This window comes from Dermacentor andersoni, chromosome 1, assembly GCF_023375885.2.
Source record: "Dermacentor andersoni chromosome 1, qqDerAnde1_hic_scaffold, whole genome shotgun sequence".
Taxonomy (NCBI): domain Eukaryota; kingdom Metazoa; phylum Arthropoda; class Arachnida; order Ixodida; family Ixodidae; genus Dermacentor; species Dermacentor andersoni.
This window is the reverse complement of record NC_092814.1, coordinates 392,420,727-392,436,863: the sequence shown is the minus strand read 5'-3', so window position 1 is coordinate 392,436,863 and position 16,137 is coordinate 392,420,727. Positions and strand designations below refer to the sequence as shown.

Here is a 16,137-nt window from a genome sequence, read left to right as displayed (position 1 = left end):
ACTGGATGCTTGATGCAAATGAGTTCAGCAAGTACATCTTTTTCTTCAGTTTCTTATACAAACTCAGGCCTTGTGTACTTTAGCATGCGGTATTGATGAAAATTCTGTTCTGTGTTCACATTTTGTTATGTTCATGCTCTTGTATGCACTATGTAGTGACCTGTCCCCAAGGCTGCTTACAGGCACTGAAATAAACAATAAACAGTAGTTCTCAAGTTAATGCCACCTTTCTGTTTCCCATCATTCTCGAGGAATACATCAGAAAGCAATCAATAAAGCATTACCCTTCACTGTGTAGAACATTGCCCTGGTATTAGGGGAGGCCTTGGACATAGTCCTCAAATCAATGTCTTGGTTTGCTGCAGCAAACCAAGCAGTCAGATATGTGAAAAAGATATGACAACAATAAATCATTGTCCATGGTTGCAGTGACACTACCAGTGAATAATGGTACATCAGTAAAGCTAAGAAATTTACCTTCCAGTGAATTACTTGGAGTAGCATAAAGCCTATATACTGAAGTTGTGAACTTATCAACCAGCTTATCCCAAATGGGCTGACCAGTAAGGAAGCCAGAACAGGTCTCAATCAGTTTCCAAGAAAATGTAAATGCAGGCAAAAAAATGCGGTTGCAGGCTGCAACACTCACCGCTGCTGCTCTTGAGATAATAAGCGGCACACTTCTGGTCCTTTCCAGTCAGGTCCTGGAGAGTCCTGTACGTCTGTGAAGAGATGTGGATCGGTGCATAGGTCAGCAATAAATTGGCTCCCAATATCAGGACGGCATTTTGACTTTGAGACCTCTTTCTGTATTTATGCCTTCAGTGCCACTGAGACTTGAGAGAAAAAAACAGCACCGAAATTAATAAGTGGATTGTTTCTAACAAATGTTCATTCCTGGTAACAAGAGTAATTTCAGAGCAGCAGCAGCAGCAGAGTCAGGTGAGAAGCGAACAGATTGACTGCAGAAAAGAAGCAGAACAACAGGTGCATCTTGGGTGAGGTCCCACACATGGCCTACCATCTAACGTGCTGCACCGTCAAGGACACTAAGGGAAGGTGCCACATATGGAGATGGGCACGACATTAATTACAAACAATAAAGATTACGACTGAAAAAAAAAAAATGTAGGGGTACCAATCGGATACCCAGCATACACAGTGGAATTGTTCATACACCATAGACAAAGTAAATGAACTTATGAAAAAAATACGTCATTCAACAGCTTGACTACTTGATTACTGCCTACTTGAACTGTCGAACCCAATTTGTTCAGATATCCAGCCAAGACTCTCGTATAGTTCACATGAATTTCGGAGTACCTCAAAGTACCGTACTGGCTTATGTCCTATTATCTTCACCAATCCTCTGCGTAGTGAACTTAGTGTCAATATGAAGGTTATTGCATCATTTACCATGCAGTTAATACGGGGAGACTCTTTGTAGAATTTTTTATCTTTATTTTAGTAGATAAAATTACGGTACTGCTGTCCCTTACTAGAAGACCCTTTTAATGGTATTTATGTGTTAAATGCATTAAAAAGTAACTGAATTTTCTAATTCAGTGTTGTTGTTTTTTTCTTTTTAAGTACCAAATTTACCCCTCACATAAGCATTTGTACCTTTAAAACCAATTGGTCTATCTCATAATGCTTTGGAGATTATGTAGGGCTACCTATGAGCTGAGCAATGAACTAGAAAAAAAAGAGGTGAGGTTTATTTGACGAATTATTCATCAAATACTAAAAACACACAGAAAAAAACTGCCTTTTTGTAAAGCAATACTTTGAGAGAGCTGGCGATAATGTAAAGTATTATGAGTGGAATTCAATAATCTCAGTTCACTGGATGCCTTAATATGTAATAAAACAGCCTGCAAAGTTTCAGATATTCTTCATTGAATAAATGTCCATAAATGATGGTGCAGCAAAAAAAACAACAAATGTCCATTTCAAGAAAAAGATGAATAAAAGATAAGTTGCAATATACGCATGAAAGCAAAGTGCCAGAGGACGATACTCCCCAGACTTGTAGCAAGGCTCTCCCCTTGAGCATACTCCTTGTCATGTTTTACCCGTTTATCAGCTCATGTTTTTTTAACGCGCAGCACTTACGTGTGCATTTCTGTGGAGAGTGGCGGCGCCGGCATAACTGAGCGAACAAGCACAGCGGGAGATGAAAGGCGCAACCAATGAGAGTGGCCCCTTCAGTGACTTGTGCACGGGAATTTGATGTCGTGTGCATCTCCCGGACTGCTCGATGCGCAGTCATATCTGGTCTCAGTTGGACCGCTCGTTTCGTACTATCGCCTCCTCGCATCAGCTCTCACTCGCACTTGTTTGGTTAGCCTGGTTTGGTCTTGTTCGCCCTTGTTTTGACTATCATTGTTTGCAATTGTTTTGTAATCTGATTGTATGCGCGAGGCAAATTCTGTAGTACTTTCTGGAAGCGACACCGCACCAGCGATTGCACTGGAACCTTTGACGAGTCAGGTATAAAAGCCGACAAACTTGACCCGCAAATCTGATTTTCGATGACTGCCGACTCTGCTACGTATCTCTCTCAAATTCTTTGCCTCAATATATCACGATAGGAAAACAAGTATAAAGCTGCTCTCAAATTTCGCATTAGGGAGTATCGTAATTGTGGGTGAAATTTTTTATGAATTGCTTTGCTCCATCAGACGATTGACAAGATGCCTCCATGAGAAGAGAGTGGTCCTTCATATTGACACATGTAGTCATTTATCCTTTTTCCAGTGACTGTATTTCCCCCACTAACTTAAAGCTATCGCTCAGCAAAAGATGCACCTGCACGATTTGGAACTTACTCTAAGATTATTGTTGATTCTTTCCATTGTGTATGTTCTCATTAAACTTTGTGCAATCAGATTGCATGCACGACACGAATTGTGTAGTACTTTCTGGAAGGCACGCGGACACAAGCGATTACGCTGGAACGGTGGACGAGTCATGTATGAAAGCCAACACGCTTAACCCACAGATGAGATTTCCCAAGATCGCAGATTGTGCTCGATGATATTGTTGTGTTTCGAGAGTAGCCTGCTTCTCTGGGCACAGGTTCGCCCAATAAAGAGAGAGTTTTGCGATTCATAGTTATTGCCAATGTGTTCTTCACAGTCACTACAACCTGACAATACGGCGAGCTTTAACACTGAATTGACCAGGTTCAATTCCAATTTGCCGCAAGGCATCTAAAGTTGCGTGGTTTCCGCAGTTAAAATGGCAGATAGCATCAAAGAAGCTGAACTTATTGGCAGGCTCCTATACATATTTTGGAGCCCTTTGCCAATGATGATAATTATGATTTTGATTAACATTCCATTGAAACTGGGTGGGGCACGGTGACAAATAGTCACCTAGCCACCTTGATCTCATCAGGCATTGCTGCCTAGCATTTTGCCCATCTTTCCCTGGTCGTTTTCTTCCTTCACTAAAGCTTCTATCTATATATATTGTACAGTTACATGTGCCTGTAACGACTCGGTTCTGTCAACCTCTTCCTCATTTTTTTTCCATCGATAATCTAACCATTTCTTGCTTTATTCGACTGCTGACCAGTAAATGATACCACCACTTTGATTCTCAGTGGTTCTGTAACATTGACGATTCCTACAGGTCAAATCAGGCCATTGAAGCACACCCTTATGCGGGCTTTAAGCAAAATATTACCAAAATATCGTAAAATACTACATTTTTCAGATCATATAATTGATGTAGGCAAAAAATAACACTCAACTTACATATTATATTTCTAAAGAAAACGAAGCAAAAAGCTAAACCAATATTTCTCAGTTTCACCAACAGGGTGTCTACCAAGTTGACATTTCCAAATTCCCCGAGTTTTCCAGGTTTTCCCCGAGTGCCTTTGCGAAATTTCCTGAGTGATGTAGAACTATGTTTTATGGCAAGACGGGCTGGAACCATATCGCCCGATGCTGTCACTCTTTAGTAAGGATATGAAAATTTTTTTTAAGAGAACCCACTTAATCCAATTTGAATACTAAGGAGTAGTGTTTATGTTATTCAAAAAAAGAATAGAAGGGAGGGGTTAGTAAAATGCACAGCAAATAAAATGTCTTAGAAAGAAATTGCAAATCGAGTCAGACATTCTCAAATACAAATAAAAAGGAGATGCATACAGAAGCAAATATTTCAGAATATGAGCTATTTATACCAACTGATAGCAAGCTCAGTGGTATGAGGCCTGAATTTTGTCACAATTGAGAGTCTCTCTGAACAACAGCTCGTAAGTCAACCTCAACTGTTCTGACATACTCTCAGCCCGCGCACGACGCCTCAGTGTTATGTTTCATTGCTTTAAGGAATTTATTTTCGTTTGTATGAGGGACACCTGCATCTCGGCGTCAGCCAAGAGTGTTTTTTGAGCTCAGGCTCCTTCAAAGAAGCACTCGCATACTTGATTCCCCGTTCATTCCTCAATGCGTCGGTCCTTTCTGTTCTCGTTCTCCTTTTGTCGCGCGTTCGCACTACGGACCATTTGAAGCATACTCTTGGTCAGTTTACAGTCAACGTCCAATTTTTCGGACCCCCTAGGGGCCGCGAATACTTCCGAAAAATCAGGCAGTCCGAAAAAATAAATGCATGTCTTTTACTGCTCTTAAGGGCTCAAATCGACACAGACACATCTGGAAAAGCTCTGAATGCCTGTCAGTACACTTATTAGGCATGGCGGTGCTCCTACTGTGACAGGAGAGGGCGGGTGCACGCGTGTAAAATTAAGGAATACATACTGTCATCATAATCATCATCATCAGCCTGGTTACGCCCACTGCAGGGCAAAGGCCTCTCCCATACTCCTCCAACTGCCCCGGTCATGTACTAATTGTGGCCATGTTGACCCTCCAAACTTCCTGATCTCATCTGCCCACCTAACTTTCTGTCGCCCCCTGCTACGCTTCCCTTCACTCGGAATCCAGTCCGTAACCCTTAATGACCATCGGTTACCTTCCCTCCTCATTACATGTCCTGCCCATGCCCATTTCTTTTTCTTGATTTCAACTAAGATGTCATTAACGCGCGTTTGTTTCCTCACCCAATCTGCTCTTTTCTTATCCCTTAACGTTACACCTATCATTCTTCTTTCCATAGCTCCTTCACAGACTCTAGAGGCTGACTGGCGATCCTGAACTCTTGTTCCTTTGCCCGGCTTTTCATCATTATCTTTGTCTTCTGCATGTTAATCTTCAACCCCACTCTTGTACTCTCTCTGTTAAGGTCCTTGATCATTTGTTGTAACTCGTCCGCATTGTTGCTGAATAGAACAATGTCATCGGCAAACCGAAGGTTGCCGAGATAGTCGCCCTCGATCCTTACTCCTAAGCCTTCCCAGCTTAATGGTTCGAATACTTCTTCCAAGCACGCAGTGAATAGCATTGGAGAGATTGTGTCTCCCTGTCTGACCCCTTTCTTTATAGGTATCTTCCTGCTTTTCTTGTGTAGAATTAAGGTAGTTGTAGAACCTCTGTAGATATTTTCCAAGGTATCTACATAAGCATTCTGTACTCCTTGATTACGTAATGCCTCTATGATTGCTGGTATCTCTACTGAATCAAATGCCCTTTTGTAATCTATGAAAGCCATATAGATAGGCTGATTGTAGTCTGTGGATTTCTCAATTACCTGATTAATGACATGGATGTGATCCATTGTAGAGTATCCCTTCCTGAAGCCAGCATGTTCCCTTTTAAGTCCAGTGTTGCCCTTTTTCTATGAAAAATTATCTTGGCGAATATTTTATATAATACTGGGAGTAAGCTAATGAGTTTATAATTTTTCAATTCTTTAATGTGCCCCTTTTTGTGGATTATTATAATTTTCATATTTTTCCAGTTTTCTGGAACCCCTCAAGTCGATAGACACTTTGTATAGAGAGCCACCAGTTTTTCAAGAATTATGTCTTCTCCGTCTTTGATTAAATCGGCTGTTATTCCATCCTCTCCTGCCACTTGTCCCCGTTTCATGCCTTGCAAGGCCCTTCTGACCTCATCTCTAGTTATAGGAGGAGTTTCTGTATACTGATCATTATTGTTTCAAATAAAGTACTCCCGAGTCCTCTAGGTACTGCACAGGTCAGTATAGAATTCTTCCACTTCTTTTACTATATCTGTGATTGCTGATGATATTACCCTGCTTATCTTTCAGTGCATACATCTCGGTTTGTACTATGCCAAGTTTCTTTCTCACTGATTTCAGGCTATGTCCATTTCTTACGGCTTCTTCAGTCTTTCTCATGTTATAGTTTCATGTATCACTTATTGTCGCCTTGTTGATCAGTTTTGACAATTCCGCGAATTACATTTGATCTCTTGAGTTGGACACTTTCATTCTTTGTAGTTTCTTTATTAGGTCCTTTGTTACTTGGGAGAGCTTGCCTACTGGTTGCCTTGGTACCTTGCCTCCCACTTCAATTGCTGCCTCTAAAGCCAGCCTAGTTATGGGTTTCATTCATTAGCTCTATGTCACCTTCATCTCTCTGTTCTAAGGCTGCATATTTGTTTGCAAGTGCCAACCTGAATTGGTCTGCTTTTACCCTTGCTGCCTCTAGGTTGACCTGTTTCTTCTTGGCCAATTCTACACTTTCTCTTTCCAAATAGATGTGAATCCTAGCCGTCATTAACCTATGATCACTGCACTTAACCCTACCTTACACTTCTACATCCTGCACTCTGCTGGGTGGGATTGGCAGAAAGTATGCAATCAATTTCATTTCCTGTTTGTGCTTAGAGTCAAAAGTGCTTAGATTTAAAAAATCTAATATGCCCCCCCCCCCCCTTTTTTTTTTCGTGGCAATATCTTGACACAAGAAATAACATTTTATTTGGCAAACATTCAAAAGAAAGATAACTAGGTGCAGAGAGTGAACCCACCACCCTGTGCCTGATACTCACTACTCGGTCACTCTCCCTGCCACTCCAGTCTGTCGCACCACTTGAGCCAGCACTCTCAGTATTCCACAGGAGGTCGTCTTCCGTTCTGTTGAATTGGTTTGTAATTGAAGACTTCTTAAATGACTTAGCCACAATGTCGGCTTGGACTCGCTTCCACGCATCCAAAATTGACTTTGCAATGGTTGACAGCGACATTTTCTGCAGCTTTCCTGTCGGCGTCTTCTTGCGGCCGGGTTTCTGCACTCACTCTTCGTACTTCTGTTGAAGATTAGCTTTAAAAGGTTTGTTGACCGAAACGTCGAGGGGTTGCAGCACTGGCATCATGCCACCTAGAATCACAACTGAGTCGCAATTGTTCGTCAGGAGCTTGGTCTTTACCTCCGGGGTATGATGGCTGCAAAATGCATCCAACAGAAGCATTGACCGTGTGCCTGCAGGTCCGCTGAGCAATGCTCTCAGGTGCTGCTGCCACATGACCCGAATCCAGTCTTTCATCAGCTTGGCTGTCATCCACCCTTTTTCCTGGACTCTTACGATGACATCTTTAGGAAAACATTCATTTTTTGGCATGTTTTTCCTTTCAGCGATTATGTGTAGTATAAGCTTTCGACAGTCAGCTGTTATGGACAGCATCACTGTGGCATGCTACTTCTCGTACCCTGTCATCTTCACCCTTACTTCTCAGGCTCCTACTTTATGAACTGTGCACGCCCTTGCCAAGTCAAAATACAATGGCATCTCATCGGCACTGCCAATCTGGCCGAGCTCGTAGCTGTGTTCCCTGCGGAGTTTCATTACACACTGCTGAAAAGCGATAAGTTTTTCTTTGAAATCAGCTGGCAGCTTCAGACATATTGTATGCGGCGTCTCAAAGAAAATCCATTTCTTCTCATCATATGCTCCACCCAGCCCCGGCTTGCATGAAACACCGTGTGGGGAATCTGCATTCTTGTTGCGATCTACAACGCTTTCATCTGGATTGCTTCAGCAGCGACAGCGAAGACCCTGCGTCATTCGCTGCGAACAAACTCGCAGATTTCTTCTTCTATTTGAGGATGTCGGCCCTTGTGCAGTCCCGTGAACTTCTTACATGTCGTAGCGCCTTTCAAAATCTGGTCTCACTACTTGCTCGACCTGATAATGCAGCGAACACAATACAGTTCACTTGAACTTCAAGCTGTAGGAAGCCTTCTTCAACTTCGTTCCGCGTTTCATTGGGGCTGTCAAACTGACAACAAACAAAGCAATGCGCGTACGCATGATGCTCACGAAACTTGCCGTGCGCCGCCGATACCAGGCCCTTCGTGACAACACGCTCATAGAGTTGATAGAGTTATAGAGGTCACTTTCGGACATATTTTTAGGGGGGGGGGGGAGCGGGGGGGGGGGAGGCTTAGTCTTTTGTGTTCTGTGCTTCTATCTGTCGCGTAGTGTCGGAATGCAGCAACACAAGAAGCCTGAGATCGCACTGCCGACGCCATACCACCTCGGGACTTCTACGGCTCCGGCTCGATGACAGAATGAGCAAGCATGCGTAGCAGCCTTGGCTACGTGCTCTTCCTTGCAAAAAGGGGGGGTGCTTAGATTCACATGCAAACTTCTTTCCAATTTTTTTTTTTTTAACAATTGCGGGGCTGCTTATAATCACAAAAAAATGGTAGCTTAAACGGTGCAACTTATGAACTTGTGCATTGATTGGTGTAATGGTGAATTTTTGGGCTTTTACTATAATGACCTTTCAGAACAACGAGCTATTTTCAGCGGTCCCACGTAGTTCGTTATCGAGATTTGACTGGAACAGCCTCTTGTGCGTTTCCCCCATTTTGCAGTTTTTGCCTGAGCCACGCCACTGTGGCTTTGTTTGTTCCTGTTGTTTATGCCCTTGTTGGCGTGTGTAACGAAGATTTGCCATGTTTCCCTAGCCTGAATCCACTATGGCCGCAACTCACTGCAAACCACAGGTTAGGACTGTTAGGACTACTGCGAAAGTTCTAGCAAGCGACTGCCACTCTGCTGGTGCAGTGCAATCCAGAGTAGCAGGTCAGGTATGCCCACGCAAATTTGAGTAATACCCCTATTTGAGTAATACACCCGTTAGTCGAAGAAACACCTTCTTTTGTTCAGCTCTACCTACTCGAAGTTAGTGAAACGTGCCGCTGCACTTGCCACCACGAAGAATGCCCTCCCGCAGTCCGTGCCCTCATCGACTTGCACTGAGCCTTGCCTCCCAATTCAAGTGATTGGGAGTAGCTAGACTTGTCTGTTTTCTTTTATGTAACCTTGTGCGGGCCCTCTTGTGTGAACTCCGAAGGACACATGCTGTGCCACCGAAAAAACCAACAGGACAAAAACCGGCATTATCCTATATGTATGTGCACAAAGTCTCACACAGGATTAAGACGGCTGCCGGACGCGCCGGTGTTCAGGTTGTGTTTTGTGCCCCAGACAAGCTCAGTGGTCTGTGAAAGCATGTGAACATAAGTGGCTAACAGCCTAATGCCTGCAGAAAGAGACACGCCAAGCAGTTTGTGTCCTGTAAGTGCGGTGTCGGTCAAGCAGGCCAACGTGTCAATGATTGCCTGTGAGAACACGCAAACAACTTCAAAGTCGGGCAGCAATTAGACCTTGCACTGTGCCACGTGTAGGTGTTCGCCTTTTCTACACCAGACTGTTATGATCAGAAGTTGCAGAAATTTTTGAAGCATTGTATATAGAATGGCTTGGCCCTAGTTGCATCAGCACCCCTTCTTTGACACTCAAGAAAAGAGCTCGATTACTTGCAACGCTAAGTAACACAGTGCACCAGCTTTTCTCCTTTGTTTTCTACTATCACATTCATTCCTGTTCCTAGAGTTCTTGCACATGCACTGCCTTTTTGGTGCCTTGGGTTTCTACACTGCTTTTACCCCCTGTTTTGACTTTTTCTTCCCCGGGGAAGTGTTCCAGTGTTTCACAGCACCAGTTTCGTTTTATTCGGTATTTTGCATTGTTATTTTACCTTTTTGATGATCTCCCTTTGTGAGCTACAATTTTCTTTGTTTGCTTTCTTTCTCTTTTCTTGTTACATTGTTGTTACAGTGTTGTTTTTCATGCGGGCGCAATTTTTATCTGTGAGTGTGCAGCACGGGCACCACCTTGACAGGCAATGATGTAGGTCAATAATAAAGATATTGAATGTTTTCCGATACATCCACTGTGGTCGTATTACAAATGGTGAATTCACATACAATTAAACCTCAATATAATGAATGTCAATATAACGAAATTCTCGATATATCAAAGGATTTAACTTTTTATAACTTCTTGTCCATAGAAAACCATGTGTTTAGAACCTCAATATAACAAAGTGTGTTTATTCACAATTTCAATATAAAGAAATTTCACTGCTGCTGTGAAGAAATAGCGAGAGAATTGTAGCAGCTTCGACAGGGCCACTGGACGGAGGACCTAAGGCATGAGGCCTAAACGGCCAGGGCACGCAGCGCTGCAAAAAAGAGCCGGACTGCTCAAGTCGGGGACCAGACAATGAATCACTTTATTCCAGCGAGGGGAAACGCATCAGGTGTACTTACAGCAATTGGCACTGAGTGGCACCCTGACGTAACCGATTTGAAACCGTAACTGGAAGCCCCGACACAGGGTATTACAACAATAAATGGAAACTTCTGCAGATACAGATGGTCAAATAGTTGAATTGCAAGTGGCTCCTTACGAATGCACCTCTCATATCATGCGAACAGGAGCTACCGCCGAGAAGCAGTGTCGTGCTGCACATAAAGTGCAGTAAGATCCTATTGTGCTTCACCCACTGTACGCTTTGGGAGGGAGTGAAATCGTGCAAGGATGAGCCAAGAGATAGATGGCAGCTTGATGAGCGCTCGAGAAAGGGGAAAGGGGGGCAACCAAGCGCACGCTAGGGGGAGGGGTGGCAGGTTGCCATACGCAGGCAAGGATGACAGCATGCCCGAGTGCATACGCAGCCCGCGTGCCTTGCGTTTGAGGTACATAATCAGCCACGTGTGCAAAGAATGGGCATGCCGAGATGGTGTGGCATCATGTGCACTGTCTTCTCACATGTTTAGTACTGCAGGTTCAGTAATATCAAGTTTCGGAGGCACGTTGAAGCGAGAGGAAGACGAAGCATTTGCTTCCCGCTGCCAGTGCTTTTCATGATAGCATCGTCCCAATGCGGGTGACACTATATCAGCTGCAGGGGCAGAGTGGACGTTGTGGGCATGGAGGTGCACTCTGCTGCCTTTGTGTGGGCATTCACCTGTTCTGTCATCCCTACGCCTCTCTCTTTCCACTCGCGCTGGTTGCCAGGGGCAGACTTTGCCAGCCACGGCCCGCCATGGTTGGCAGAGCAAGCGCGATCTCTACTGGACAACACTGGGCATGTTTTCCTCTCATCCGTCGGCTCGTCTGCGAAGGCCTCTGCACCTACGGTAAGCGTGTACCTGATGTTGATCCTTTTCAGAAGCCAAAGAGCAGTGCCTAGTGCTCCCGCGCAGTCATCCTGAGCCGAGCCACGCTTATCGGAGGCCCAAGCCAATGGAGATTGCCTGAGCTCTCTCGCAAGTGGGTCCATTGATTATCGCGAGAGCAAGCAGGATAGCCACAGGGACTTTTCCTAGGGGCGTTTTGTGCTGACGCATCCTCCCACAGCAACGTGCTAGCAACACCCCTTTCTGTATTTTGCTCCCATGGCACAAAAGCCCTGTAATTCTTGTGACGACCAGGGACCGGGCGTTTGTGCAGAGTTGGGTGTCGCCAGAGACAAATAAACGGTTTCTGCTAACTTAGGGCAATACTGTGTTTTAACACATACGTGTGCCTAAGTGATTGTGCCGGCTGATGCAACAAGCATCAAAAGTGGATTATTGTTGTGAAGACGTGTCAGAGAGAAGCAAAACATGCGCTTGGACTAAAGGAAAAAGTTCAGATATAAAAAAGGCAAAAGAGGATGAACGGTCCACTCAATGGTCAAAAGTTTAAGGAATTAGGAATGAACACACTCAAAACAATTCAATTGTCTGACATGTATTAACACTTGAGAGATCACTTGTCAAGGCAATAAAGAACCTGAAAACTGCTAGGTGACGTGCCAGTGTGGGGGTCAAACCAGCAGCCACGACCTTGAGAGAATAACTGGCTCCGTGGGCAGAAAACCAGCCAGCTAGCGGTTAGCAAGGAGAACGAGTCTGCAAACAGCTAGGGTGCAACTTAGTGCAATGAAAGTGAATCGGGGCCAACTGAAATAAGTATATGCTTTTGTAGGGAGTAGCGATACAATGAGCACTATGGTGATGCCCTTCCAAGCAGCCTTTTCCAAGCAAATGGTCCATTTGTGCAACACGTCTCACTTTTGTTATAACATTTTAACACAGAGTGACGCGCAATCCGTCACAGGAAAACCCAAGGTTTGTACAGATCCTGCAGGGAATCGCCATTACCACGATGTGATGCCAGCACACATCAAACTATGCTAAAATGTTCCGAGCTTAACGTGTAACTTACATTATCATGTACTTATGCCAGTGCATTACACATCCTTAGTTGGAGTTATCACCAAAACAAACTTTTCAATCAATCGAAATTGCCCTTGATACCCCCGCTACATTCGTGGCTGTGTTGAATTCTTACACATGCATCAATGACAGCGAGTCGGTGATATGTCTCACACAGAAGGAAAACAACAGAAGGGGCTTGCTGCACGTTTCACAAGAAAGCTTCCCACAGTTTTTCCAACAGAACCGAACTACTAGGCACTCGCAGAACTCTTAGTGCCTTCCTCATTTGTCATTACTTGTGTCACACTCAGGAGCTTGACAACAAGTGGGCTGAAAGACGTCTCGCACGGGGCCTCTGAGGCATTTGATGCTGTATAATGAGAGAGGTTCCCAAGTCCAATCAAACAGTATGAATGACTCAATAAGACAAGTAAATAAGCTTTTCACTGTAATGGCTTACTAGAATATTTTTTTACTGCAGGCAACATAACTTCAGTTTTCCTACAAGTTACAGCAAACAAACTTGCTATTAAATACATCTGCATACCCTTATTCGATGTTTGAAGCTGAGTATCCATATTTTAAAATTTTCATTTTCTGACGTCGCTACCAGCAAGTACATTTTTAGCCAATAATGACATACTTGCTTGTCAAATGGATCCACGCCATACTGGCATATGAGCTTGGAACGGATGATGTCCTCATTCCCTTTGACATTGCTGACCAAGAAGGTCTCGTTGGGACATTGTGACACGCACACCTGCCAAAAAACAAAACAACATGGATGACACATGAGCTTCCTGGCCTACCTTCACTGTGTCGTTACAGTGCACGTTGCCACACTGGACATGCAAATTATCAGAATAAGCAGCTGCAATAGTGCTACTCAAGTGAACAGAAATTATGCACAGATTATGAGCTCAGCCTATAAATAAGCACTAAGTTGCTAATGCTTACTGGGTGAATAAACCACAGCAAAAGCCAATAACACACAAAGCGCTACTGTCGTTTCAGCACGCATCGCGAGGCAAGCTCAGTGGCTTGAACCACAAAATAGTGTTGCTTACAATGAGGCAACCATTTGCTGCTACCCCAAAAACAATTTGGTTGATCATGTGTGCAACAAGTACAAAACTTGCTTCACGCCAGTGTTGCCATATCAGCAATTTTATCACTAGATTTAGCTAATTTTTTTATGTTTAGCGACAAATTTTTCTACTCAGCAGCCTTTTAAAAGACTAGTTAATGTGACAGAAAAATTGGCGACATTGTGGTGAGCCCAAAGTTAAGCGAATTGCTTCAAAAATGACTCCCTAAAACACGCTTTCACATTGAAAAGCTATGAAAAGGCAGGCTGTACAGCATATTGGCTCTGTGACCGCGATGAAGCAACGACACTCATGGAGGCCATATGCTTTAGTTAAGTGCACTTACGCAAACAGGGTTCACTGTGTGCTCACAAGACGTGCATTTTTGTTTTCGTTTTTTATGAAATCCATTAGAATACAATCGAATCCATCTATAACAAACTCCATAATTCCACAAAATGTAGTCACTATATCAGTAGTTCGTTATACATGAACTCGCTCCTAAAAACACTAAAAAATTAAAGCCACATTGACACCAACGTCGGCAGTTACGATTCTGTAGCGCTTTGGTTCGATAACCAAATTTTCAGTGTCATCTTGGCTCCCGGCGCGTTCCCACTAGATATGTCCTAGAACTACAAATGTCAACTAGAAATGTCTATCTAAAGAATGAAATGTAGTGTGGTATAGCTCTTTCAAAACTGCACCCAGTTTTGATCACCTGTTATTTCGAAACTATGTGCGCAGCCGCCATTTTTAATATGAGAGCTTGGGATACATTTTTATTAGCACCATGACATGACTATATTCTGCACACGAGAGCGAAGTGTTTTAGTTGGCCAGAAGCGTGAACTACTGCAGCCTGCCATCATTCTGCGAAGGTCTCAGACCTCGACCCGAGGTCTCGGCGTTAAGACTATGTGTCAGCCACACAAGAGCTGTAAAGTTATGTTATCCATGTCGCTTTGGGCGAAAAAAAATGCGATGTTCGAAAGGTAGCACATCATCACGAAGCATTATCAGCAATGAGCAATCCATAAACGAAGCGTTGACGAACAGTAAACCCTTGATAACGGCGTAGTAACCGCCAATCCTTTGCAGCAACATTGCGTGTGGCACAGCACTTTCGCCGACTCTGGCTGCGTGAATATTGACAGTAACAATTGCAACGCTTGAGCGGCCGTTGTTCCGTTGGTAGAATTTAATCAGTGAAATAGGCGCAATGCACATGGTGCTGCACGGACAACCCGGCAATAACGAGAGTGCTGCTGCAGTGTCATCAGATATCATACTGGTGCACGCACCAATGTAAACACGGTACATCCCACGTCATGCTGTCCGCCTCCTCGTCTCCTTGAAAACCAGTCGCCTTCTTCATGGATTCCGAAATCCGCGCGTGGCAGGCACTTGCTCATATTGAAGGCCCTATCATCGTCACAGTTGGACTGGAGCAGGGCGTGCGCTGCCATGCGCCAAGTTTGGTCGCACTTCCATGCTTTGGTACTTTGCGTGTGCCCTCTTTTTACCGTGACCCGGTTCAAAGTGCTCATTGTAACAGTACGGCGATTTAAAAAAGGTTCGTTGTACCTGGACGCAGTTTCAATACGCCAGGCTGGAAAATCGTAAATGCACTTAAATGTGGTCATTATAACTGATAGATTATTATATCCGGCATCGTTATAACTGGTCTCGACTGCAGAGCTTCCCACTGGGGGTGCTACAGTTTCACTATGTGTGAATGGGGGGTGTTTCGAATCTTAGCACTAAATTAAATTACCAAAACTTATTGCAATAAATTTGATGGTGAGGTTTAGAACGAAGCAGGTACATAATAGGACAGATCAACTGTAGAAAGGCAAACACACTGGAGTGACTGGGCTCGTTTGCACAAATAAGAACACACCACCTTCGTTTCTCCTGATTTTCAGACAAATCAGCATGGCAATAAGCTTTAGTATGGATCAATCGACATGCATTAAGGTCGAGTAGATGTCATATCTGCGGAAAAAAAAAGACAAATATTACATAAGTTAGTTCTCCTTCCTCAGTGCCAAAAACTAGACAGTCTACAAGCATACACCATGGACCCAGTGCATCATTGTGATAGGAAAATCAGGTGAACCGTGTTCTTAACCGCGCTGGATTTGTAATCTCAAAATTTAGGTAAGCGCAGGATTTCAGCTGTCTTCATGCATGGTTTTATACATACATTCATCATCATCAGCCTGTTTTATGTCCACTGCAGGACAAAGGCCTCTCCCTGCCATCTCCAATTACCCCTGTCCTGCACCAACTGACTCCAACTAGCGCCTGCGAATTTCCTAATCTCATCGCTCCACCTAGTCTTCTGCCATCCTTGACTGTGTTTCCTTTCTCTTGGCACCCATCCTGTAACTATAATGGTCCAGCCGCTATCTCACCTGAGCGTTACATGACCTGCCCAGCTCCGTTTTTTTTTTCTCTTAATGTTAATCACAATATCGGCTATACCCATTTGCTCTCTGATCCAAACCGCTCTCTTTCTGTCTCTTTACGTTATGCCTAGGAACTTTTGTTCCATCGCTCTTTACGCGGTCCTTAACTAGTTCTCAATCTTCTTTGTCAGTC

General features: G+C 43.9%; 1 protein-coding gene across 4 annotated transcripts in view; it reads right to left on the bottom strand.

Annotated features, from left to right (window-relative positions):
* The window catches only part of Ctl2 (Choline transporter-like 2), a 448,555-nt gene that overhangs the window by 207,876 nt on the left and 224,542 nt on the right, over positions 1–16,137 (bottom strand). For all 4 annotated transcript variants that reach the window (XM_050168532.3, XM_050168529.3, XM_050168530.3 and 1 more), the window contains exons 6-7: positions 13,086–13,202; positions 650–722 (exon numbers count right to left, since the gene is read on the bottom strand). In XM_050168532.3, the coding sequence (XP_050024489.1) occupies positions 650–722; positions 13,086–13,202 (190 nt within the window). The remainder of the gene's footprint in view (positions 1–649; positions 723–13,085; positions 13,203–16,137) is intronic.